At 54.1% G+C, this 22,803-nt stretch overlaps 1 protein-coding gene across 1 annotated transcript; it reads right to left on the reverse strand.

The window, feature by feature from the left end:
- Positions 1–537: 537 nt before the first annotated feature.
- SNX18 (sorting nexin 18) lies at positions 538–22,356 on the reverse strand. The gene is made up of 2 exons (XM_016199793.2): positions 20,688–22,356; positions 538–3,038 (listed from the first exon to the last, which is right to left on the reverse strand). The coding sequence occupies exons 1-2, from the start codon at positions 22,300–22,302 to the stop codon at positions 2,785–2,787; spliced, it is 1,869 nt and encodes a 622-aa protein (XP_016055279.2). The 5' UTR covers positions 22,303–22,356; the 3' UTR covers positions 538–2,784.
- Positions 22,357–22,803: the final 447 nt, after the last annotated feature.

Genomic DNA, 22,803 nt, shown 5'->3' on the forward strand with positions numbered 1-22,803 from the left:
CCAGCCGGGCAATGCTCATGGATTTAAAGGTGTCAGACCGTATCGGATTCTGAGAAAATGGCCATGGCGGTGAACTTGGTAAAGACGACATTTAAGGTTTATACACAAACCTGCAGGGCCTGGCTGACAGACTAAAACACTTCCAAGTCCTTCACCAAGAGAACAGCAGTAAAATTAAAGATGGGAGTTAAGACTCTGCTGTGTTGTTAGGAGCAAACATAAGAGGGCCGTGTCCAAGGGCCAGGAAAATCCCGCTGCCACCACGTTCTGGCCGACGTGTGCCGACTTGTTTCCCTTTCAAACATCGTCCCCTTATTCTGGTTTAAACTGGACCTTTGGACACAACAGCCCAGAAGCGTCGGCCCGCCTCCCGAGTGGGCTACGCCGCGGCGGTGGCCCAGGCTCGCTGCACCGGAGGCGCCGCATAGAAACAACTCCGTCAGCAATTAAATAGCAAGACCAGGCTCAGGCGGACACCCTCGAGTTATAAACATGTATCAGGATTATTAACCACATAAATAAAGACAAACAATGGCATGAAGGGCATGATAGTTTATTTTAAAAAAACTGTACCACGCTGACCTTGACGACCAGCATACACGTTATGATGGCTTTTCTCTTGGGCATTAACATCGCAGTATCTCTGTGTACTGAAATGTTTCAACAGGACCAAGAACGTTAGAGGAGGGAAGATCTGAGATGGGAATGAGCACTAAGAATTCAGGTGTCCTACCCAGAGAATTAACAGCCTCCACGGCCCGGCGGCACAGCACCGCTGTCGCCATGAATGAAAGTTCTGTCGGCAGTGTGGGCCTGCACTTCCCGCGCCTTATCTTTAGTTTGTACAATTTAACCAATGTCCCTGCGGCCCGAGCACAATCAGGCCGGACACCTCCGGTCACTTCCAGGCTACCACAGCACAAGTTTAGTGATCTTACTTAAAAAAAAAAAAAAATTCAAGTCAAACCACCATCAAAATAGAGGCAAAGAAAACTAATTTTCAAATCATTTGAAAAGCATGTGTCTAATACAGACCCGAACTTAAATGCTGTCATTATAATCTCCCAACTTCTGCCATAAAATTAACATTTACACACATAAAGGTTTTGCTTATCAAACCGTATTTTGCAATCACTGAGAGGAAGTTACTTTTTCAAGAACAATGTATTTGGTTACAGTCCCACACGTCCGCAGCAGACAACACCGCGTGATGTTAAATCTGGCTCTGCGTTACCTAAGGTGCAAGATTTTCATCAAAATTAGGATGCTCTGATCTTAAAAACCCAACCCATAGGAGATTACTTTCAAGAGAAATTGTGCTGTTGAGTAACTGTTTCAGGTCACCCTCTTCTTCAGTCGCTGTGACGGCCACCATTTCACTGACCCTGACCTCTCACTTCCAGGTCACCATTCCAACGCCCAGGGGCTTCTGACCAGCTCAAGGTCTCACTTCACAAAAACAGTAGATTCGTTAACCTTTCAGTGACACGTTTTACATCTGTAAACGCAAGGATCACACTGTTCAGCTCAGCAACTGCGAGAAACATTGAGATTCCGGCATTTCCAGCCAGAATCCCTTTGTGCTTTTTAAATGCAGCTGCTTTGGAATCTTTTTGGTATTTCTCAGCCATTTGTATTTCCCTTATAATGATAAAAGACTATATTTAAGATGATTTTTAATGTGAAATGTCCTGGGGGTTTATCGGTACTTAAAAAACAAAGTTACTTCTCGCTCTCAGCATCTGGAATAGTAGGAAGTATTTCTGGTCCCTCCTTAGATCAACCCTACTTTTCACCACGTGTAACACTGAATTTTACAGACATCCCTGAAAAGTGTTTGATTAAGTAAACGAGTGAATCACAGTGGAGTCTCGAGCAGTTAACAGTGTAGATCCATTAAAAAAAAAAAAAATCGCACTGAATAGTAAAAGAAAATCTTCAAGCTAAAAAGAAAAGAGAGAAAAGCCTCCTAAGTGTCCTCACTGATTCTGGGCTGTGTCCCCGGCTGACCAGCCCCCTCCACTTCCTCCGGGCTGGGAGACGTGTCCGTGTGACCTCCACGCCAGGTTCCCGGGACGCCGGCGTGGGGGCCACCCTGCTGGAGCCTCTGAGGGAACCGAGTGGCGCCATCTCCCCTCTAATGGACCCTGGTCCCGGGTGAGCGTCGAGTCTCCCTCTGCTGTGCTCACGTGACCAGGAGACGAGACCCTCGAGCAGGTGACAGCTGATCCCCCCACCGCCCCAGCGCCAGCGAAGTCGCCGGCGCCGGCCACTGTCCGCCCTGGCCTTTCGCTCTCTCTCAGTCAGGAGTTGCGGTTACTGAAGGAAGGGGGGAGGGAGAAATGAAAAACCAGGAGTCTAAAGGCACGAAGTCGAATAGCTGCTCTAGCTGGAGTTTGTAAACAGGACAGGCTGAGTTTCGGGGCCCCGATCTGTGAGAGGGAAAGGCATCGGGGGGCTGCGCCGGGCCCCCGACCCTGGGGGTCCGAGGTGAGCCGCGCACGCACTGAAACACCCACCCTTCAGGAAGCAGTAAGGCAAAGAGTACACTCACTATCCCCCAGTCACAGCGGCGGTGCAGGCGCGCACAGCGTGACTTAGCGACAGCTCGGCCGCGCGGCCGCCTCCTCCCTACGTCATTACACGTTCAGCCCGGTTCCCGTCGACACGGGACCGGCCTTGTACCAGCGCCGAGCGTTGGCAATCGCTCTTTGATAGCAGTTTTTACGCTGCTGCGGAAATTATTCTTGAACTGGAACGAGTCCGCCCTCCGACGTCCCGTCGTTAAACACTGTCATACTTGTGAAGAGCTTCTTCCAACTTCTGCGTCACTTTTTGGAAAAATATTATTTGCTGCTGTAAGAAATGCTGCATCTGTGATTTGAAGTCTCTGACGCGAATCTGATGGAAGTGGTGAATCTCAGCCAGGGTGGCGAAGGAGATGGTGTTGCAGCGGTCCTGGATGCCGTCCGCCTTCTGCACCTCCATCTTCCCCTCCTCCACGTGCCGCCGACTCTCCTTCACTTTGGTAAGAGCCCCTGCGGTGAAAAAAGTTTAATTACAAACTTGGACACAGATCCCAGCGGCATGGCCACAGCAAACGGCCACGGGCAGCGAAAACGCTCGCCTGGGCTACACCGAAGCCCTTTGGAACGGAAAGGGCAGCCAGGCGGCTTAGTTACCAGTTACAGAGGAGGGAACCTGAAGGTTTTGAACTGTCCCGAGAAAGACACAAGAGCCTCTGCACTTCCATGTTAGGAGAAAAGGTGTGACCGTCACATACACACATAGAGATGGCAAAAGGAGGTCTATGGTTGTTTGTATGGAAAATAATACAATAATTAATAATAATACAACAATAAACTTTCGTGACTCACAACTGCAAACCTACTTTTGCCCGCCCTGTGTGTTAATTAAGAGAGTTTTATCTATGAAAACAACATGCCAGAGGACACAAACCCACGTCCTCGGAAAGTCCCCGGAGGGAGGAATCCCTCTCTGAGGCTCCAGGCCTGGCCTGGGAAGCACGGAGCAGGGCTCAGGCCTTGGTCCCGAAGCCAGGCCCTGCGTGAGCGGCTGCCCTCCGCCGGCCACCAAGCCCGTGACTGTCGGCTGCACAGGGTGAGCTGAGCGACGCATGGGCCCGGACCTGACTCCACAGTGCGTCAGGAGACCCGCCCCTGGAGAATGGGGTCCTGTGGAGTAAGAGTTCACCACCTTCCCTTAGGGCTGTGCAGATGAGCGAGTTTGGAGTCTGCCCTAAGGATGACCTGGGAAGGAAGCCAGAGGTGCCACAGCCTCTTGTCAGGAATGTCACCAAAAGCTGTATGCGAGGGAGAAGGGAGGGGACTGTGACCCAGCAGGTGCCACATGGGCAGACCCTCCGCCCAGGCACAGTCACGTGAAGACACAAAGGCTGACAGTTTAGGGGCAGGAAGCAAAGGATGCCCATGGTCCTCAGAAATGAGTGACAATAAAGTTCAGATCACCCAACACTCAACTAAACCAGGGGAGAGAGAAGCGCCCAGGACACCGGGCGGCACCCTGAGGACGGGACACTGAGGGGAAAGGCAGAGGTGGGGGAGCTGTTTAAGAAATATGTTCAGAAATGTTCAGGTTTAGCCAATGAAATACACAAAGGAAAAAGCCCTATTTCTAAATCTCTTCAAACCTCCTATAAAATAATATAGAGCAAACGCAGCATTAAATAAAGCCCTCAGAGGTTAACCAGTGGGTGCTTTTTTTAGACACAACTCAAAGACCCGAGAATGGAAAACCCAAGGACAACAAATACATGCATTTGCATGTGTGTGTGTATATTTTCATTTTTTTCTACATGAAATCTTTTTTATTTTTATTTTTTTAATAAATATATCTTTATTGACTTCAGAGAGAGGAAGGGGGAGGAAGAGAGACAGAAACATCAATGATGAGAGAGTCACTGATCGGCTGCCTCCTGCACGCCCCTGACCGGGAATCGAACTGGGACCGCCTGGATCCTAGGTCGATGCTCAACCACTGTGCCACGCTGGTGGGGCACAATCTTTTTTTTTTTTTTTTAAATCCTCACTAAAGGACATGCTTGGGCAGGTGGGGAGGGAGAAAAACATCAATACGTCGATCGGTTGCCATCTGAAGGTGCCCCAACAGGGGATCAAACCCAAAACCCAGGTATGTGCCTGACCAGGAATCGAACCGGTGGCCTTTCAGTGCATGGGGCGATGCTCAACCGCCTGAGCACACCGGCCACAGCTAACCGCGATCTGCAAGTGAAAAGCAGAGAGAGCCCACTCCCACTTAACCCACGGCCGAGATGGGGTCAGCTCCACAGAGCAGCCACGGTGTTTGCATTAACCTGGTCCAGGCAGACCCCAGATCGACTCTACTGAGAAGCCAGATCTCTGAAAGTTTGGCACTTTTTATACCAGGAAGGCATGAGACAGAGCTAAAGGAAACGTGTTCAAAACAATGACTAAGAATAGGAAATTATGAAATGCAAGTTTAAAATGGTTAGGAAGAAAAGCAGAGAGGGGAGGTGGAGAGGAGTCTCAGGGGAGCTGTTTCATCAGATCCGAAGGGAGGTGCAGGCCCACTGTGCGCACAGGGTGAGCTCCGGGGGGCCGCCCTGTTCTGATTCCAGGGTGTCTGTGGGCGTTGCTACCTGTGTTGGTGACCGTCTGCAAGTGTCACCAGCTCTGGGTTTGGGCTTGGCCTCGGCCTGGCCTCTCGCAGTGGACAATGCCGTCCGGCAGGGAGGGAGGAGCTCCGACACTGCTGGAGCTGGGTGAATGTCAAACTCCACACGCGATCACCACATTCTCAGAACCACGCTCTATGACACAGCTGCAGACGTGCATCTACAAAACCCACTTACAATAAACAAGTCTGACGTTTCCACAGCCTATCACATGGGCACACATTTCGAAACCCTTGGGTCCAGCAGCGAGGACTCAATCTCTCCGAGGCCTGAGGGCCTTTTGCATTAACACCTTTCAGCTTTCTAAGTGGACATACTTAAGGGATCAAAGAGAACCTGACACTCATTTTTCTCTCAAATATAAATTCATTTAGGAAATAGCACAAATATTGTTCTCGTCCAAGCCCCAAGGGTTCTGGGGCAAGACCGTGAACTCATTTAACAAACCTTCCTGGAGGACCTAGCGTGTGGGGAGCACAGGGCTACAGCCAGAGACTCAAACATTTCAGCATCCAAGTCCCACCTCCTGTGAGTTCCTGCGAAGCCACCTCGCACAGCACACTGAGGACAGGCCCACCCCACAACACAAAGTGAGACAGGGCTGTAAGCCAGTAATTCTGCCCAAAAGCTGATCATGTCCCAGGGAAAATGCTCAGAGAACCTGCAGCAGGCAGGGCAGGGTGCCAGGGGCGGGTGGGGGTGCAGAGGGAGCAGGCACATAAAACAGTCAACAGTAGCTGCCAAAACAGCAACAGTGCATGCTGGGCACCTCCCATCCAGGGCCTCTAACCCTGCTGCAACTTTACAACGAGAAAGCTACGAGACCTCTCTGAGCCTCAGATTCACCAGATCACCAAGGAAGAGATGGGATGGGATCCGAGAGTGTAATGGACTTCAAAGCACACACTATAGGTGTTTAGAAAAGAAACTGGAGAGTGAGTGGGAAAAAAGCAGGGTGGGCCCAGGTGAGCAGGGTGCTGGGGGACAAGGCTGGGCAGAGGGGGATCTGCTGCCCCCACACCTGTGCGGGGCTCCCACTCACCCTCTCCCTCACCTTCCCCACAAGGTCCTCACCTCTTATTTGACATGCATTTCAGAGACCTGTGAGTATATAAAAGAAACTCTACAGGTTTTGACATTTCCCTCTGGAATCTTACTGACCTCATTCAACTCACTAATTGTGCCTGTAAAGTGCTTTACTATTTATAAGATGTCTGATTTCCCCATCTTCGTAGTAACACAATTAGGATGCCACAGAACAAAATACTGAAAAAGCAGCACAGAAATCTAAGCCCAAGCTTACACGGAGGGAGGGGCTGGGTCCCGCCATCCCATTGGAAGACGACATAAATGATATAAATTAAGAACTACCACTGACAGTAACATACGACCCCTTTAGGAATGCATGGGCTTGGCTTTCCTGTAGGTGGGCATCCAGGCAAAAAATTATTCTGCAGACTAGAGACGAAGCACAGAACAAACCAGCACGGAGGGTAAGCATGGAAAAGCCAACTCTACCTGAAATTTCGGTTAACTCATTGGCATAATGTACTGGGGTTGCAGGAGCCGGGAGATGGGAGACACAGGACGTGTTTTTAAAACGAGACGTGGTTCCTGTTTTAGGGGCTCAAGTTATTTCTGAGGTGACAAATTTACACGCCTGAAACAATTAAGGACCTACACACAGTTTGATGCGACAATCCTCAAGCTGGAAATTATCTATCTGTACACAGTTCTGCGCTGTGAAATATTTTCATATTTAAAATTTTAAGTATCACAGGAAAGGCACAGATGGCCCAGTTTTCAATCAGGTCTAGCCTCTAAGGAGTGAAAGCCTGAAGGAAACTGCTGGGCAAAGGCAGATGCTACAGACTAGCCCCCCTCACTTCCTGGGTCTTCCACAAATTAAGTAAGTTGCCTGCGGCTACAATGTAACCAGCTGTAGCACAGCAGAACCCCGTCTCTTAGGCATTCTCTCAGCCGCACCGCATTCAAAACCAAGAGGAGTGCACACTTTTTTTCTCTCCATATCACAGAATCCAAAAATAGGCAAAGGTTTTCCAAACCTCTACTTCTTATGTGGCTAGTGGAGGAGGAATCTGTCCCTGCCAGCCCCTCGTGAAAATGCCACATCACGTTCAAGACAGAACAGGGACCCGAGAGAGTAAGGGAGAGAAATTATACAGTAAACTTCAGGGGGAAAAACGGTCACTGTCGGATTAAACAAAAGACCCACAATACTCATGGGGATGGCCAACAGCTTTAAAAGAAAATTAAAAACAAGAGAGATCAGTGGGAAAACATTTCAGAGTGGGGATGTCAAGGACATAACTATGAAGTTGTTTCTTGGGCTAACAGAAAGACATTCAATAGTGGTATCTGGGATAATACATGGACACAATAAGATTTCATTATGAAAACAAAATGTAGGCAAGTATTCAATCCTGAGATTCAATAAGGAAGGACTGACAAACAGAACAGTGTATCTTCCAAAAGGGCAGTAACACATAGTTCAGAAGAAGATACAACTTACAAGAAGGCAACACTTGACAAAATACAGCCTGCCCCCCCCCTTACACAGCAGAAAAAAAATTCTCAAAATGTACTCAGTGTCCAGAAAAAAAGTATTACTGAGAGTGAGGTGATGTTTCAGCCACGCCCACCACGGTGCCACACCCACCACTGGGCTCTGTCCACAGCTGCCTCCAGGCCACCAAGCCCACAGCGTCTCAGCCACGATTCTTCCTGTGAAGGGGCAGGGGGAGGGAACACAGCCTCCTGAAGAGGCTCACAGGCTGACCATGAACCCTCAGCTGAGCTCCAGTTCGTTATTAAGTTAGCTGGGCGAACTGCTAGAATCTCTCCACAGGATAGAAAGTCACTCAGAAACTAGCAACCCTAAGACTTTGTTCCAAAAGCAGGAGCCGAAACCCCAGGCTTTCCTTTTCCTCCAGGCTGACCAGACCCCGCTGGAGGAGGGGGCTGAGGGGAGCTGCTTTCCAGATGTGTTTCTTTTTAAAGAGCTAAAAGGGCCTTACAAGAGTTTGGGGCACAGTTCCCTCTACCTTACAAACAAGAGGCTGAGTGACTTGCCCAAGTCCCACGTGGCAAAGACCTGCTCCCCCCACCCAGCTGCCTGCTGGTGCTCCCATGTCCGATCCCACGCGGGGCCTGTGCCCCACGCTGCTGACAGGGCCCTTCCACACTGAGCAAGGAAGGAAAGCGGACAGTGCACGGACTGGCTTTAGGACTGTTACTAACAAAATCGCCTGGACTCTTGGGGCTCTCAGCCGACTCTGCACTGACAAAACTCTAGCAGGGCTCATTTCTATACTTACCACAAACTGCCCACTCAAAGGAAGACACTCTGCCCCTCCCCCATCACCAAAACCACCCACGTAAGTCGCATCCTAAAGCCCCTGCCCTCTCCTACCATTTCCCCTGGGCCTACCAGGTTCAGAGTGTGCTCCGGCTGGAAGGAGCAAAGCGTGACACACCCACGACCCAGTTCATGATTCGCAGGCACTCAATCTTAGAGGGGTTATGTTATGCACGTTTGCAATAAACACAAAATAATTAAAACTAAAGAATTTAACCACAGGACACAGTTCATTAATATCATAACCTTAAAGGGCTCAGACTCTAAGAAACTCATTTTAAAGATTGATTATGATTCCAGGCCCCATTTTCAAAAGCATCACACTGTTTACACAGCGCGCCGCTAGATTACCTCCATCAGTAACGCCTCTTCCAGCTGTCCCATATCTTTTTGGTTTTTCTAAGATGAGTGGGGTACAGCTCCCTGTCACCTGGCCCATCGCCACAGGTAAGAACCCACCGCCAGACGACCGCACACACCAGCAAGTCCTCTACCTAACCGAGCTGTGCCGCGTCCTGGCTGCACAGAAATCCCTTTCCTGGGAACTTCTGGTCCAGAAAAGTGTATTCCCCAGGCATCCAAACACCGTATGCTCAGGCATTTAATACTCAGCTGAGGAAGTCGCGTGGCCTCCCTTCAGTGTCCCCTCTCTATGCCCCTCGCTTCCACCTGCTCAGGACCCCGAGGGCTGGCCGGCTGCCCCAAACGCTCCCGGCCAACCAGGTCCAGTTTCTGCCCCTGAACGCTGCCTCCCTCTCCTCAAGCAAAGCTCGTATTCCAGTATGTTCTGTCCGTCCCTCCTGAGGCCAATTCTACAAAAGGCCCGGTCACTAGGCAACAGGGATCCAAAAGCTACATTTTCTCCCTTAAACACACACACACACACACACACACACACACACACACACACACACACACAGAGCAAGCACTTGATTGACTTTTGAAACTGTGAACGCGCCAACAGCAGGAACTCGATTTTCTGTCTTCCCCGGGGCCTTGCCCCAGAAAACCAGCGCCCAGTGTGACAGGGACGCAGGCTGAGGAGAAGCGCCGAGACTGGACCGGGCCAGTTTTCCTTCATCCACTGAAGTGTGGGAAGAAAACGCTCCTGTGGTCCGGCCGCCGCCCCACTCTCACCCTTTACCACCGGCCCACGCCCACCGCTGCCGCCCAGGCCCTCCCTCCCCTTCCTTCCTCCCCTCTGGCCTCCACCTACCACTTATTAGTTGTTCCCTCTCTGCTCCAATGTTTACTTTTTGATATTTTTTTGAGGAAAACACCTCAAAAAACAAAGGCCAACATCCACCTACAGAGAGGCAGGGTGGCCGTCCATCCCGGCAGGACAGTCACAGGCGAGCGCCTGCTCCGTGCAGGCCTGTGCCCTGCGCCCGCCACTCTCATTTCTCTCTGACCCGAGGGAGAAGCGTCGCTCCCGCCGCCAGAGGCGGGAAGGGAAGCGTGGGAACCTAAACGAGTTTCCTAAACGTGTCCGGCTGCACGTGGACCCGGGCCTGCCGATCGCACCTGGCCAGGCGGAGACGCCCTCACCGGAGGAGATCTCGGCGCCCACAGATGAGCCCCGGGCAGAGCACAGCGCCGACCCCTCCGAAGCTCATCTCAGGGGTAATCAACGCGCCGACAACCTCCGGGCCCGAGTTCCACTCCTGCCTCGAGTGATGCCATTGGGCTGGGGTGTGGCCCAGCGGTAAACTGAAAGACACAAGTCAGCCAGGGCAGGCGCCTGAGGGGACTACGGTCCCTACAGACAAGAGCTATCAATATGCGAAGATAAAATTCACGTTCAACTCCTAAATATAACAAAGAATTTCTGGGTCACTTTAAAAAGGTCAGAGGATTGGGACAAGGGAAATAAATTGCCAAAACCAACCAACCAAACAAAAACACCGGGTTGCTTGACAATGAAGCACTAATTGTTTAGAGTCCAGGCCTCGGAGCTCGGTCTGGCCTCACGGCCACAGGAAGACGCGGTTTGTTCTGCATAAAAGCCGTGTTAGGTCCCAGTTAAGCTGTCCTGTCGCTTCCTCAGCAGTCGCCGTGCCTACCAGGGCAGGAGGACACCTGGCAAACGGAAGCAGTGGCCCGAGAGCAGCTCATCCTGAACCGGGACGTCTGGCCCACACCCTCACCATCCCTCACGCGGGGGAAGAGGCACGACCGGGCTCGGGGCCGACCCGGGACAACAGGCTGCTCCCTGCTAGGAAAGAGAATTCTGTAAACTGTGTTCTTACTTCACGGGAGGCGGACGTGACAGTGGGAATGCCGACCTGTCCACGGCCAGCACATAAGGCACAGGCTCTAAACCCGAGAACAGGGAGCGGAGAGAGGGCATCGCCCCCTCCCTAAAGCCGCCAAACCCCCAGTCTTTTTATTTTTACTTTTTGGTTAACCCTCACCTGAGGGTATTTTCTCCATTGCTTTTCAGAGAAAGCGGCAGGGAGGGAGGGGGAGAGAAACATCGATGTGAGAGACACACTGACCGGCTGCCTCCCGCACACGCCCCAATCGGGCAGCGAACCCGCAACCCAGGTACGTGCCCGGCCAGGAATTCGAACCCGTGACCCTTTGGTGCTCGGACCGATGCTGAAACCACTGAGCCAGGCCAGCCAGGGCACACCCATAAAATCTTAATAAAATGAGGTAAACAGCCTATCCTTGATGGTCACAGACATACAAAACTTTAAAAAAACCACCTGATTTTATAAAATAAACACATATAATGGTTTAATCCAGAGGACACACCTGAAGCCCAGGCCCGCAGCTCCTACCCTAATGCCGCGATTGTTCATTTCCCGAAACCGGTGCGCAGGCGCCGTCTGAACTAATGAGCAGCGCGGGATGTTCGCGAGCGGCCAGCACCGGGGGTTTAGATGGTTCTGACGCAGAAACATTTGTACGGGAGAGAAGGGTGACCTTTGGAAACCACCTTTAACAGAAGGTAGAACCTGAGTTTCTTTTTTCCAGGAAGATAAAGGGCAACTGGAGCTGAAACAAGGCGAGGAGAAGCCACTAAACAGAGGATCCTGCTCCTCTCCGGGAGGCAGGAGGGGAGCGAGGGGACAGCAGCTCCGAGGAGCAACCGGGAGCCGGGAACTCTCGCCCCGGCAGGAGCGGCCCTGCGAGCCTCTCGGCGCAGTTAGACCTCTCAGAGCACATTCCGGCTCCAAGTCCTTGTCCTGAAGGGTGTCGAGTCCAGTCTTTCACTCTAGAACTGCAGCCCCGGGTCACAAACCACCCCCTAGGCCGCGGTGGCCCTGACGGCTTTCCTCTGTGGGCCCACTGTGCCCACTGTGTGCCTGCTGTGCCCCCGCAGTGGCCATGGGACTGGCACTTCCCGTTGCCCCATGACCTCTAAGCTGTGGGGACAATTCCTACATCAGCTGCCTGAACTCAGGACACCCGACCGTGGGGCTGGCAGGGGCTGGGGCTCCAGTGGCCACGGATCTTCTACAACCTACTAGAGACGAGACGAACCCCTAGAAATACCCGTCTTAGACCAGACATGAAATACAAGCCATAAAACGTGAAAACGTACAGGTACCCATGCTGACACCTGTTGGCGTTTAGTCAAAGACGTCACACTGCAGAGAGCAGGTGGCTTGGGTGACGATCACAAACGTCAATATACTGGGTGGGATAAAAGGCCCAGAAAATGGGACTTCTAGGACTCACCCTTCCCTGCATCTGCTCTCCTTCCTAACCTGCCTATTTCTATTCCTGGCATCGCTACCTTGTCGCCCAAACGTAAAACCTCACAGGTAACTCTAGGCTCCCAAAGGGAGCCGCGTCCTCAAGCCCTGCCCCGCTACCTGGCAGGTGTCTCAAGTTCACCTGCTCTTTCCAAAGCCACCCTCGGGCCCAGTCGCTCTAAGGGCCCCTCCGGCCTGCGCTCAGCCAGGTGGGGGCGCCTCCAAGGGCTCGCAGCTGAGTTCCTGAGGTCCGCCTCCTGGCTAAGCTGGGGACAGCGAGAGTACTCACCGCAAACCTCTGACGAGGCTTCCGTGGATATACTGACCGTGAGACATGGAGCATGGAGCCTGGCACCCAGCAAGCCTCAGAACACGTCAGCTCTTTTTATCACGACTCTGGGCTCGCTTCGGTTTCCGACCTCGAGCGCCTGCCGGCTGCCTACAGAATACACTCAATTCCCACCAGAAAAACTACTTATTGTGGCACAAAGAGCTCCGGTCTCAGGCCAAGGCAGAAAGTGCTCTCACACCCTGGCCTCCCGCATTGCAGTAACCCCGGAAATCGCGAACTTCCCTGGCTCGGGGCTCCCAGGGGCCACGTGGGCACAATGCCTCTTGGGGGAGTTAACTGCTGTACTGGGTTGAAAAGTACCCCCAAATTCACATCCACCTGAACCTGTGACTGTGGCCTTACACTGCACAGTGACATTCCGGTCAGCGAGGGACCACACATGTGACTACGGCGGTCCCTAAGATTATAACGGAGCTGAAAATTCCCATCGCCCAGTGACGTCACAGCTGCCATTCATCCTAGCGCAACACACGGCTCACGTGTGGGATGCTGGTGTAAACAGACCTACTGCGCTGCCCGCCGTATAAAAGTGCAGCAAACAGCCCGGCTGGCGTGGCTCAGCGGTTAAGCATCCACCTAGGATCCAGGCGATCAGGGTTCGATATCCAATCAGGGCACGTGCCCGGGTTGCGGGCTCGATCCCCAGTCGGGGGTGTGCAGGAGGCAGCTGATCAATGACTCTCTCTCATCATTGATGTTTGTCTCTCTCTCCCCCTCTCCTTTCCTCTCTCTGAAATCAATACATATTTTTAAAAAATGAAAGTGCAGCACATACAGTTCTGTACAGCATGTGGTACTTGATATTGGTAAATGACTAGTTTATGATTTACTACTTCTATTGTTATTTTGGAGTGCACTCTTTCTACTTACAGAAACGTTTGCTGTGGAGCAGTTTGCCCTGTTCCTGGGACAGCAGCCTCACACCTCGTGTTTACTGTCTCTTGATGGCATCATTTTCTCTTGTGATTTAATCTCGTGCTGTGCAGAGTTGTAGCCCAGGAACAATAGGCTGGACCACACAGCCTAGGTGTGAAGTGGGCTAGACCGTCTAGGTTTGTGTAAGGGCCCCTGTGATGTTTAGGCAACGACAAAATTGTGTGACGACACATCTCTCAGCGTGTATCCCGTTGCTAAACAGTCCGTGACTATTTGGAAGCGGGGTCTTTGCACATGTAATTAGTTTAGCTGAGGTCACACTGGATTAGGGTGGACCCCAAATCCCACAGAACTAGTGTCCTTAACAGAGGAAGAGAAGACAAAGAGACAGACACACGGGAAGAATGCCAGGGGAAGTGGAGGCAGAGGCTGGAGTCCACAGGCCAAGGAGCAGTGGGATCGCCAGCAACCACAGAGCCAGGAAGAGGCAGGGAATGAGCCCCCTTCCCCTCCGAGCCTTTGGAGGAAGCAGTGCGGCCCTGCAACACCTTCACTCAGACTTGCAGGCTCCAGAGCTGTGAGAGAAAAAAACCTGTTTTTGTAGGCACCCAGTTTGTGATCATTTGTTACAGCAGCCCCAGGAAACTAATACAATATAGCTGATAGTTAAGGCTTAAATTTATTTGCTATGCAAAAGGGTTATTCCATGTCAGATACGAGGAAACCAAGGCTGAGAGAAGAGACGTCCACAGCCTAAGGCTACGCAGCGAGCTGGTGGGAGCTCAGCCCCACGTGGCCACAGGCTCCACGTCCACAGCAGAGCTGTCACCCTGGTCCTGAACGGAATCGACACCATGCGCATCCGCCCAGAACGCTGATGCCCAGCACCTCACAACCACGGCCATGCTACTGCTCCTTACGCTCCAACCACCTAACCTGCTGGACCTCTGAGCCAAGGGTCAGAGAGCAAATATCTGACACTTTGGAAGTCAAAGCAAAATTGAGGATTACAGAAGCACAAAAATGGGATCATTTAATGTAAAAGCCCACTCTGGCCGGTGTGGCTCAGCTGGATGGGCGTCGTCCAGTGCACCGAAAAGGCTGCTGGTTCATCACCTGGCCAGGGCACATGCCTGGGGTTGCTAGCTCAGTCCTCGAATCCATGGTGGGGGGCGTGCAGGAGACAGCAGATCAATGCTTTGCTCTTGCATGGATGTTTTTCTCTCTCTCCCCCCCTTCCTCTCTCTCTAAAAATCAATAAAAATATGTATTTTTTAAAAAATGTAAAAGCCATTCTTAGCTCAAGTGCTGTGAACAAATAGACCCAGTGGGTAGGTGTGGCCCCCAGGCTGCAGTCTGCAGACCCCGCTCCCTTTTCCACGCACACCTATTGGTAGCTCCACAGCCCCTCGCCTGCAGGTCACTTTACACTCCTCCCGTAGGACAGGGCCCCTCTGTCTCCTCCTCCCCACCCCCCCGGATGATTTCATCCCGTCTCCTGTTGCCAGGACCTGTCTCTCCAAGGTGCAGGCCTGGCCATGTCACTACCCCGTCTGATCTCTCATGATGCTCCCTCTATCTCCTCCAGCAGCAGCTGTAAACCCAGTGGAACCTCAAATCGTCCGAGGAGCTTTTGTTTCAAGAAGACTGGTGTCCAGGCCACAGGACCTGTACCTCCCGGGAGGGCAGGTGTGACCACTGCTCAGCACCTCAGTGATGATTACCTGGAGAGGGCCGGGCGACAGGCGGGATGCTCCAGGGGCCAGAACTAGATCTGAGGCTCGCCCGTGCCCGCATGCCAGGTAGGGGAACGGAACAGAACGCAGCAGACTGTCCACCTAAAACCACGAGCCTCACGTCCTGGCAGCCTGTCCCCACCTGGGTTCCACTCAGCGCCCTCCTCTCAGCTGACGGAAACTCCATTCTCACTGCCCGTCAGACAGAAACCGGGCTCCTTCCTGCTGACTTGACCTCTCTTCCTCTCACAGGCCACACGTGGCCCCTTAGGGAAACCTGCTGATTCTACCTTTAAGAACATATAAATATTTATATAGAGATAGAAATAAATGCATCCAGAGCGGGACCCCTCCTTGCCCTCTCTGCTGTCCCCGCCCTGGCTGAGCCTCCAAGCCTCTCGCCGGGATGGCTGGAGGTTTCCCACGTTCCCTACCTCAGGCATTTCGCCCTCGCTGCAGCGACGCAGAGTCCAGCTGGGCACCATCCTTGGCTCAGGGCCCCGCTACGGCTCCCGTATCACTCGGGCCCCGACAATGGCCTAGGAAGCCCCGAGGCTCAGACCTTTTCCGTGACCTCACCTCCTACCCAATCCTCTGGGGTCTGATCACCGGCCTCCTCACTGCCCCCCCCCACCCCCCCACCCCCGCTGTTGCTGGAGCTGCACCCTCCGCATGGAAAGCGCTCCCTGGGACCAATCACAATGACATTTCAACCGAAGAACTGAGTCATCCATTTCAAACACCCCACAGGTAGCCTCGTTTTCACAACGAAAACTCAGGCTGGGCAGGAGTGGACGGCCACAGCTGGAGTCTCCCAAGGCCAGCTGGGGGTGGAAAGGGCATTAAAGCAAGAGATGAACGACCTCGATGTCCACCCCCAGCTTTCAAAGTGAGATGAGTCTGTAAACAGCCTGCTCATTAGACCTCATCTCTGCTTGCCGGGCTCCACCCCCTTGGGGCTATTTTTAGCCCCAGGAGAATGGGAAGCCGACTGGGAAGGGCCCACGTGGCCGGCTGCCTCACCCGGCCTGCCCCTGGGACTCGGCTATCTTTAATTAATGTGGGAGGGACAGGGACCGGCCCAGCCTGTAGCCAAGCGAGCACAATGGTGAAACTCTACCCGGGCTGCTGGGCCACGGCAGGTACCACTCCCGAGGCCGGGGTGATACCACTCCCGAGGCCGGTGGGTACCACTCCGGAGGCCCGGCTGCTTTCCTGAACAGCAGGCTCCATCTGGAGCAGTTACAGAGGGCAATGACCCAGCCACTGAATATTTCATTTGAGAGCTCAGACCACAGGGCCTGTCTGTTTACTTCCCGGTCCCTGCTCCACACCCCGGGCTGCACTTTACCAACAAACCACTTCGACAGGAATTCATAGCTTTTCTCTGGAATGAAGCAATTCCCCCGAAGTCACGCGACCCCCAGCTATCTCGTCCACACTCGGGACCAGAGATAAAACCGACACTTCTCATCAGCCAGCGTTCAGTCTTTTCCTCCTGCGATATCCATCCCCCGCCCCCCTCCCCTGGCCCCAGATAAACCCGCAGCTTGGAATCCGAGACTCTGCCACGAAGACTGAGCTTTATTATATGTTAGAGATTAATCATATCTTTGGAAACAGAACTAAAGAAGCTAAGAAACTGAAAAAAACACATTCTCTGTGGTACCCCAAACTCACCCACATCAGCATTGTAAAAGCGTACTGTGGGCAGGGGTGAAGAGAGTTACAAAGCTGTGACGGACACGTGGGTCCCTCCTCGAAGGGATCAGTGGGCAGAGAATTACAGGGCCTTCTCTTGAGATAAAGCAAAACATGAACAAAATTCAAAAAGATTCGGAATTTCCCCCCCCTGTTCTGCAGACTAGAGCAAGCTGCCTTCTTCCTGCACTCGACCCCATGAACCCAAACAGGTCTGTTTATCAAAGACTCCATTAGCTGATGAAAAAAAATCACAATTCTAGAATTCTCTCTTAGCTAAAGGAACCATATGGCTCTCTTCAATTCTGCAGAAAGTACTTACAATAAGACCGTTATTAAGGGTAAGCAACGGTTTCAGTCCTAAGGATGGTCAGGAAACGCCAGCCCACCCTGTGTGAGTGCACTCAGGTTTTCAGGCCTCGCTCAGGCGGCGCCCCGAGGCCGGTCGTGTTTTCTGAATGGGGTGCGCAGGGCAGGCTGAAAAGCCCAGGGACATCCCCACTCAGCAGACGCATTCCTCGCTGGCTGAGGGCCGGCAGCTCCGGGAAGACGGTCTAGCAGGGACCTGCTTCCCTTGCATTTTTATTACTTAGCCGTGGAAAGGAGGGGCTGCCCTGAGATGACCAACTAAACAGGAAACTGTCTGAGAAGGATGTGGGGAGACTGCTCGCTCGCTGGGGAAGGTAGGGAGGGCTGACAGCGGTCAGGGTCCCGCTCAGCGCTGTCCACAAGCCTTCAGCAGCGAGGGAAAGGTTCCAGCTACATCTCTTCTGTCCAACGTGGTAGCCCCCAGCTATAGAGCACTTGAAGTGTACTTAGTGTAGCTGAGGACCTGACTTGCTAAATTTTATTAAGTTTTAATTAAACCTAAATAGCCACATGTGGCTCACAGACCAGCATGGAGCAGCACTGTCCACAACACAGAGGAGCAGTCTCCTGAGTTACAGAACAGCTCAGAGGTGCTGAATGATCCTACCCTACTCCCCAGGAATTAAGGGGGGAAACCTAACTAACTCTTACTCTTCTTAACTGCACCAGTAATTAAAAAGCACTTTCCAATCATGTCTCTCTCATCCTATCATACGATCAAAACATGTAAAATGCAGCCCCGGCTGGTGTGGCGCAGTGGTCAGAGTGTCAGCCCGCGGGCTGAAGGGTCATGGGTTCCATTCCCAGACAAGGGCACGTATCTGGGTTGCAGGCTTGATCCCCAGACATGTGGGAGGAAATCAATCAAAGTGTTTCTCTCACATCGATGTTCCTCTCTCTCCCCACCCCTTACGCTCTCTCTTGAAAAAAAAGAAAAATTAATGGAAAAAATATCCTCAGTGAGGAGTAATAACAAGAACATGTAAAATGCAGAAGTGGTGAAATGATTTTCTCTTGCTGTTGAACTTAAGAGTTGAAATAACTATTTTGAATTCTTAACTTTCTCCCTACGTTGAAATATAAACTTTGGACCAAATGTTTACAACGAAAATTGTTTAAACTGCTTAAAGATTTTTATCTTTTTGCTGTTCTGTTCTCCTTTGATGTGACTGCACCAGGAGACCTTGGGAGGAAAAACCACCTGTAAACAAAATTCCAAGTGCTCAGACTCAAAAAAGGTTCATTCCAACAGCAACTGCGTGATGAAGGTGGCAGAGGTGGGGGCAGGCGGGGGGAAGGGGGAGGCTGCTCTTTACAACCACAAGTTCTCCAAGCCCGGGACGTGTTCAGGGTGCTTTCCCCGGCTTACGAAGGTCGTCCCACCTGCACACAAGCACCCTTGATCGTCGATGGCTGCGAGCCAATGCTATGGCCTTTTGCCCTGCACACTGCAGCTTTAAATAGTGGTACCTTCTACAGACACGTCCTCTAGGGACAGGAGACCTGTGCATCACACACCAAGGCCACGGCACAGACTACTGAACACCAGCTGCTGTTCTTTCCGAGGTGCCTAGAGATCAGGTTTAGTGCCCCCCAATCTGTTTAAACGACATAAAACAGTACTGGTTTTAACGACAGAAGTTTCTCAAATCCCAAGCCATAGGAGACAAAATAAACCAGCCACATGGCTTAATAGACTCCACAGAGCACTGCTGTAAACGCCACACAGACCTTAGAACAAATACCACACCCTTCCTGATAAATAATTCCAAGGGCAAGGCACTTGGCCGAGTGCGGTCTGAAGGGCAGTGAAACGGGCTGGTCGATCCTAGTCACCTGTGTGGAGGCGGCAGGTGTCGGCACTTGGCTCCACCCTTTCAGCTACTTACCAACAATCTGCATAAGTTCACACCAACATGTAAAAAGCAGCCAGTAGGCGGGAAGGATGGGACACAATGGAATTTAAATGACATCAAGGCTCAAAGAGTCAGTCCCACCCGTACCAGCCAAAATGCCAAAGATTCACAGCAACTTATGCATTTAAAAAAAAAAAGGCGTAGGGACTGTAGAAGTAGTTTCAACATAGGCCCACAGAGATGTGACTGCTCACAGAGCTAATTCAACCTTAGGCTGCCTTCCCAGGACATCAACTGCCAAGGGAGTTACTACACTTGACTAAAACGAGCGCTGCGGGGGTTCTGGGCGCTGCATTTTGAGGGGGCGAGGGCACATCCAAGGTATCTGAAGGCCCTGCACCCCCTTGGTGAGTCAGGAGTCACACACACTTGGAAGGGGAAGGAAGGGAGACTGCTGTCTCCACAGTCTGAAGGGCTGACGCGCTGATGAGGAACAGACATGTCTCGGGTGGTTCCAGGGAACAGAAAGTCAAGAGAGGAACATTTTAGTTCAGTACAGGTAAGAATGTGTCAGAGGCCAGGGCTGTTCATCACTGGGCTTGACCCACCTGGAGGGGCAGCGACACCTTACTACTGAAGGCCAGACCTGAGGACCCAAGGAGGTTTCCACCCTGGAAGGAGGTCAGATAGGAAGGCCCCCCCCACACACTGCACCTCCCTTTCCCCACCCCCACATTCCCCCCAGGACGGCCTCCCTGACTCCCACTCAGGGCACTGCGTCAGCGCAAACTAGTGAGGGATGTCAGGACAGACTCCACCGCTCTCAGTTACTCTATAAAGTAACAACCTGCCGTTTTTAGTGCTCTGACAAAAGTCAGGGACACTACAACTACTAGTAAAACAGGCTCCGGCAGTTTCTGTGTCTCACGGAGATACCGGGGACAATGCCCACAGAGGCAACATTCAGAGTCTACGCGTCTTATGTCGTTTCCCACAACGTTTTCCTAAATACTATACTTAATTTCATCTTAACAGACTCCAGAATCAAAATGACTAAGCTGAAACGGACTTTCTAAAAACCTCCTGAAGTTCTACAACGCTTGCAAGCGAGATGTCTATGCAGGAAGTCCTCGGGCTGGCTGCCGGGAGAACTGACCCGAATTCCTCTGCCCAAGCGGGAGGGGGGGCCTCGGGAGGGATGTGCAGAGTGAGAGCAGAATCACCTGTACTTGCAGGTGTCCCTTCTTGCCCACTATTTCCACGCTTCCTGAAACCCATGGCTAAGTGGATAAGTGGCCACTGCAGTGTCCACACAGATGCCTAACCTCTGAGGCCCTCTTCAAATTGCACCCCAGGCACAGATTACAGACCCCAGGGGGGTAAACGACCCGCTAGTCAAACTCCAAAATGAGGTCCTACAAAGCACTCGTTGGAAAGAAAGGAGAGCATTCCTGGCAAAGTGGTCCCCCGCCTCCTCCCTGCACCCCACCCCACGGCCCACGGCCCGGCTCTACCTTTCTGCACGTGGATGATGTCGGGGAAGTTGGCCAGGTGGCCCTGGTACAGCGCCAGCAGGTCCATGACCGGGTCCAGGTCCTGCCGGGGCTGCTCGGCGAAGAGCTCGCCGATGGCGTCGTAGGCGTCGCCGGTGAAGGCGATGGCCTGGTTGAGGCCGGCCGAGAAGGCCTGCTGGTCCAGCTCGAAGGCCTGGCTGAGGCCGCGCAGGGACTGGCCCACCTTCTGGTACTCCTTCTTGAAGCCCGTCACCTGCTTGCGCGCGAACTCGGTGGCCGTGTGGTTGAGCTGCAGCGCGCTGTCGTCCATCCTCTTGGTGAAGCTGCGGAAGCCGTCGATGCGGCTCTCCACCTCCTGCAGGTCCAGCGCGGCCGCGGGCGGCGTGCTCAGCGTCAGGAAGAAGTTGGCGCCCACCATCTCGTCGCGCTCCGCCTTGCGCTTGCCCTGCTTCCAGGCCTTCTCGTCGGTGCCGCTGGGGCAGGTCAGGAAGTGCTGGAAGACGTCGCACTGCGCCAGCACCGGGTGGCTGGCCATGTGGTTCATCCACCACAGCAGGCCCTTCCTGCGCTTGGAGATGAAGTCCTCCTCGAAGCGCCCCGTCGCCTGCTTCTCGGGCAGGTGCGGCACCGAGATGACCGGGAACTTCTCGGCCAGGCGCGCGTACAGCCAGTCGAAGTGCTTGTAGCGCCGGTGCACCGGCACCTGCGTGTGCGTGGGCACCAGCTTGTAGGAGATGTAGCTCTTCATGCCCTTGAACTTGGTCTGCTTCGTGGGGTCGTCGATGGTGCACTGGAAGGGGTAGGGGTTCTCCTGCCACTCGGGGCCGTAGGGCCCCAGCACCACGCACAGCTTGTCGCCGTCCTTGACGAAGCCCGACGCCTCGCCCAGCACGAAGGCCTCGCCGCCCGACTTGACGAAGGTGGAGAAGCGGTTCAGGTTGCGGCTCACCGTGGCCGAGCTCTTGGCCCCCGACGCCGGGTGCTGCGCGGGCGCCGGGCCGCCGCGGGAGCCCAGCGACAGGTCGGAGCGCGTGGACAGGCGGTAGCGGCCGGGCCCCCCCGCCGACGACGAGCCGTCCAGGTCCGGGTAGGCGCCGCTGCCCAGCGCGCCCGGCTCGTCCGCCACCGTGGAGCTGTCGTCCCACTCGTCGTCCCAGTCGTCGTCGCTGCCCTGGCTGGCCTGGTAGCCGCCGCCGTAGGGCGGCTGGGGCGACGGCTGCAGGGCGCCCCCCGCGTACGGGAGGCCGGCGCCCGGCGGCTGGAAGGAGCCCGGCGGCTGGAAAGAGCCCGGCGGCTGGAAGGAGCTCGGCGGCTGGAAGGAGCCCGGCGGCTGGAAGGCGGCGGGCGGCGGCGCGGGCAGGGGCTCCAGGCCGCCGGGCGGCACGTTGGCGTAGCGCGCGGGGCCGCCGTCGGCCGCGGGGCCGGGCTCCGGCGCGCGGAGCACCTGCACGTAGGAGGCCGGGAAGAGGCCGCGGTCGCCGCGGCTGTTGACGCCCTCGAGCCAGCCCTCGATGTCCTGCTCGCTGCACAGGCTCAGCACCTCGTGCTCCCGCAGCGAGATCTCGCCCGGGTTCTCCGACCTGAAGTCGTACAGCGCCCGCGCGCGCAGCGCCATGGTGGCGGCGGGGCCCGAGCGCGCGGGGCCGCCGAGGGAGCCGCCGAGGGAGCCCGCGGAGGGAGCCCGAGGCCGCGCGCCCCGCTGCGCTGCGCTGCGCTGCGCCCCGCCCGCCGCCCGCTCCGCGCGCCGCCGTCTGCGGGCCGAGCCGCGCCGGGGGGACGGGCCCGCGCCGCCCACGCCCCCAGCCGCGCGCGCCGAGCGCCGAGCGCGGGCCAGGCCGGAGCAAGCGATGTCCGAGCCCCGCCGCCGGCCCGCGCCGCCGCTGCCCCCTGGTGGCCGGTGCGCTGCAGCCGCGCCGCGGGGTCGGGCGGGGGAAGGTCGCGGTGAAGAAGCCGGTGGGCTGAGGATTCTTGAGGCTTTTAAGTTAGGAAACGAACCGTAGAACTAGGTGAGTTAACGCAGGGTTCGCATCCCGGGGAACGCTCCAGTCGGGACCAGGAGCCCGCGTCGGGCTGAAGAGCAGCGCCCGCCGGCTGCGCCCCCTGGAGCCCGCGGGCA

This window comes from Miniopterus natalensis, chromosome 3 (genome assembly GCF_054644295.1).
Source record: "Miniopterus natalensis isolate mMinNat1 chromosome 3, mMinNat1.hap1, whole genome shotgun sequence".
Classification (NCBI taxonomy): Eukaryota; Metazoa; Chordata; class Mammalia; order Chiroptera; family Miniopteridae; genus Miniopterus; species Miniopterus natalensis.

Coding starts and splice junctions, on each gene's coding strand:
- SNX18 (XM_016199793.2), bottom strand. CDS start 22,302: ATGGCGCTGCGCGCGCGGGCGCTGTACGACTTCAGGTCGGAGAACCCG. Junction 3,039..20,687: donor CATCATCCACGTGCAGAAAG/GTAGAGCCGGGC, acceptor TTTTCACCGCAG/GGGCTCTTACCAAAGTGAAG.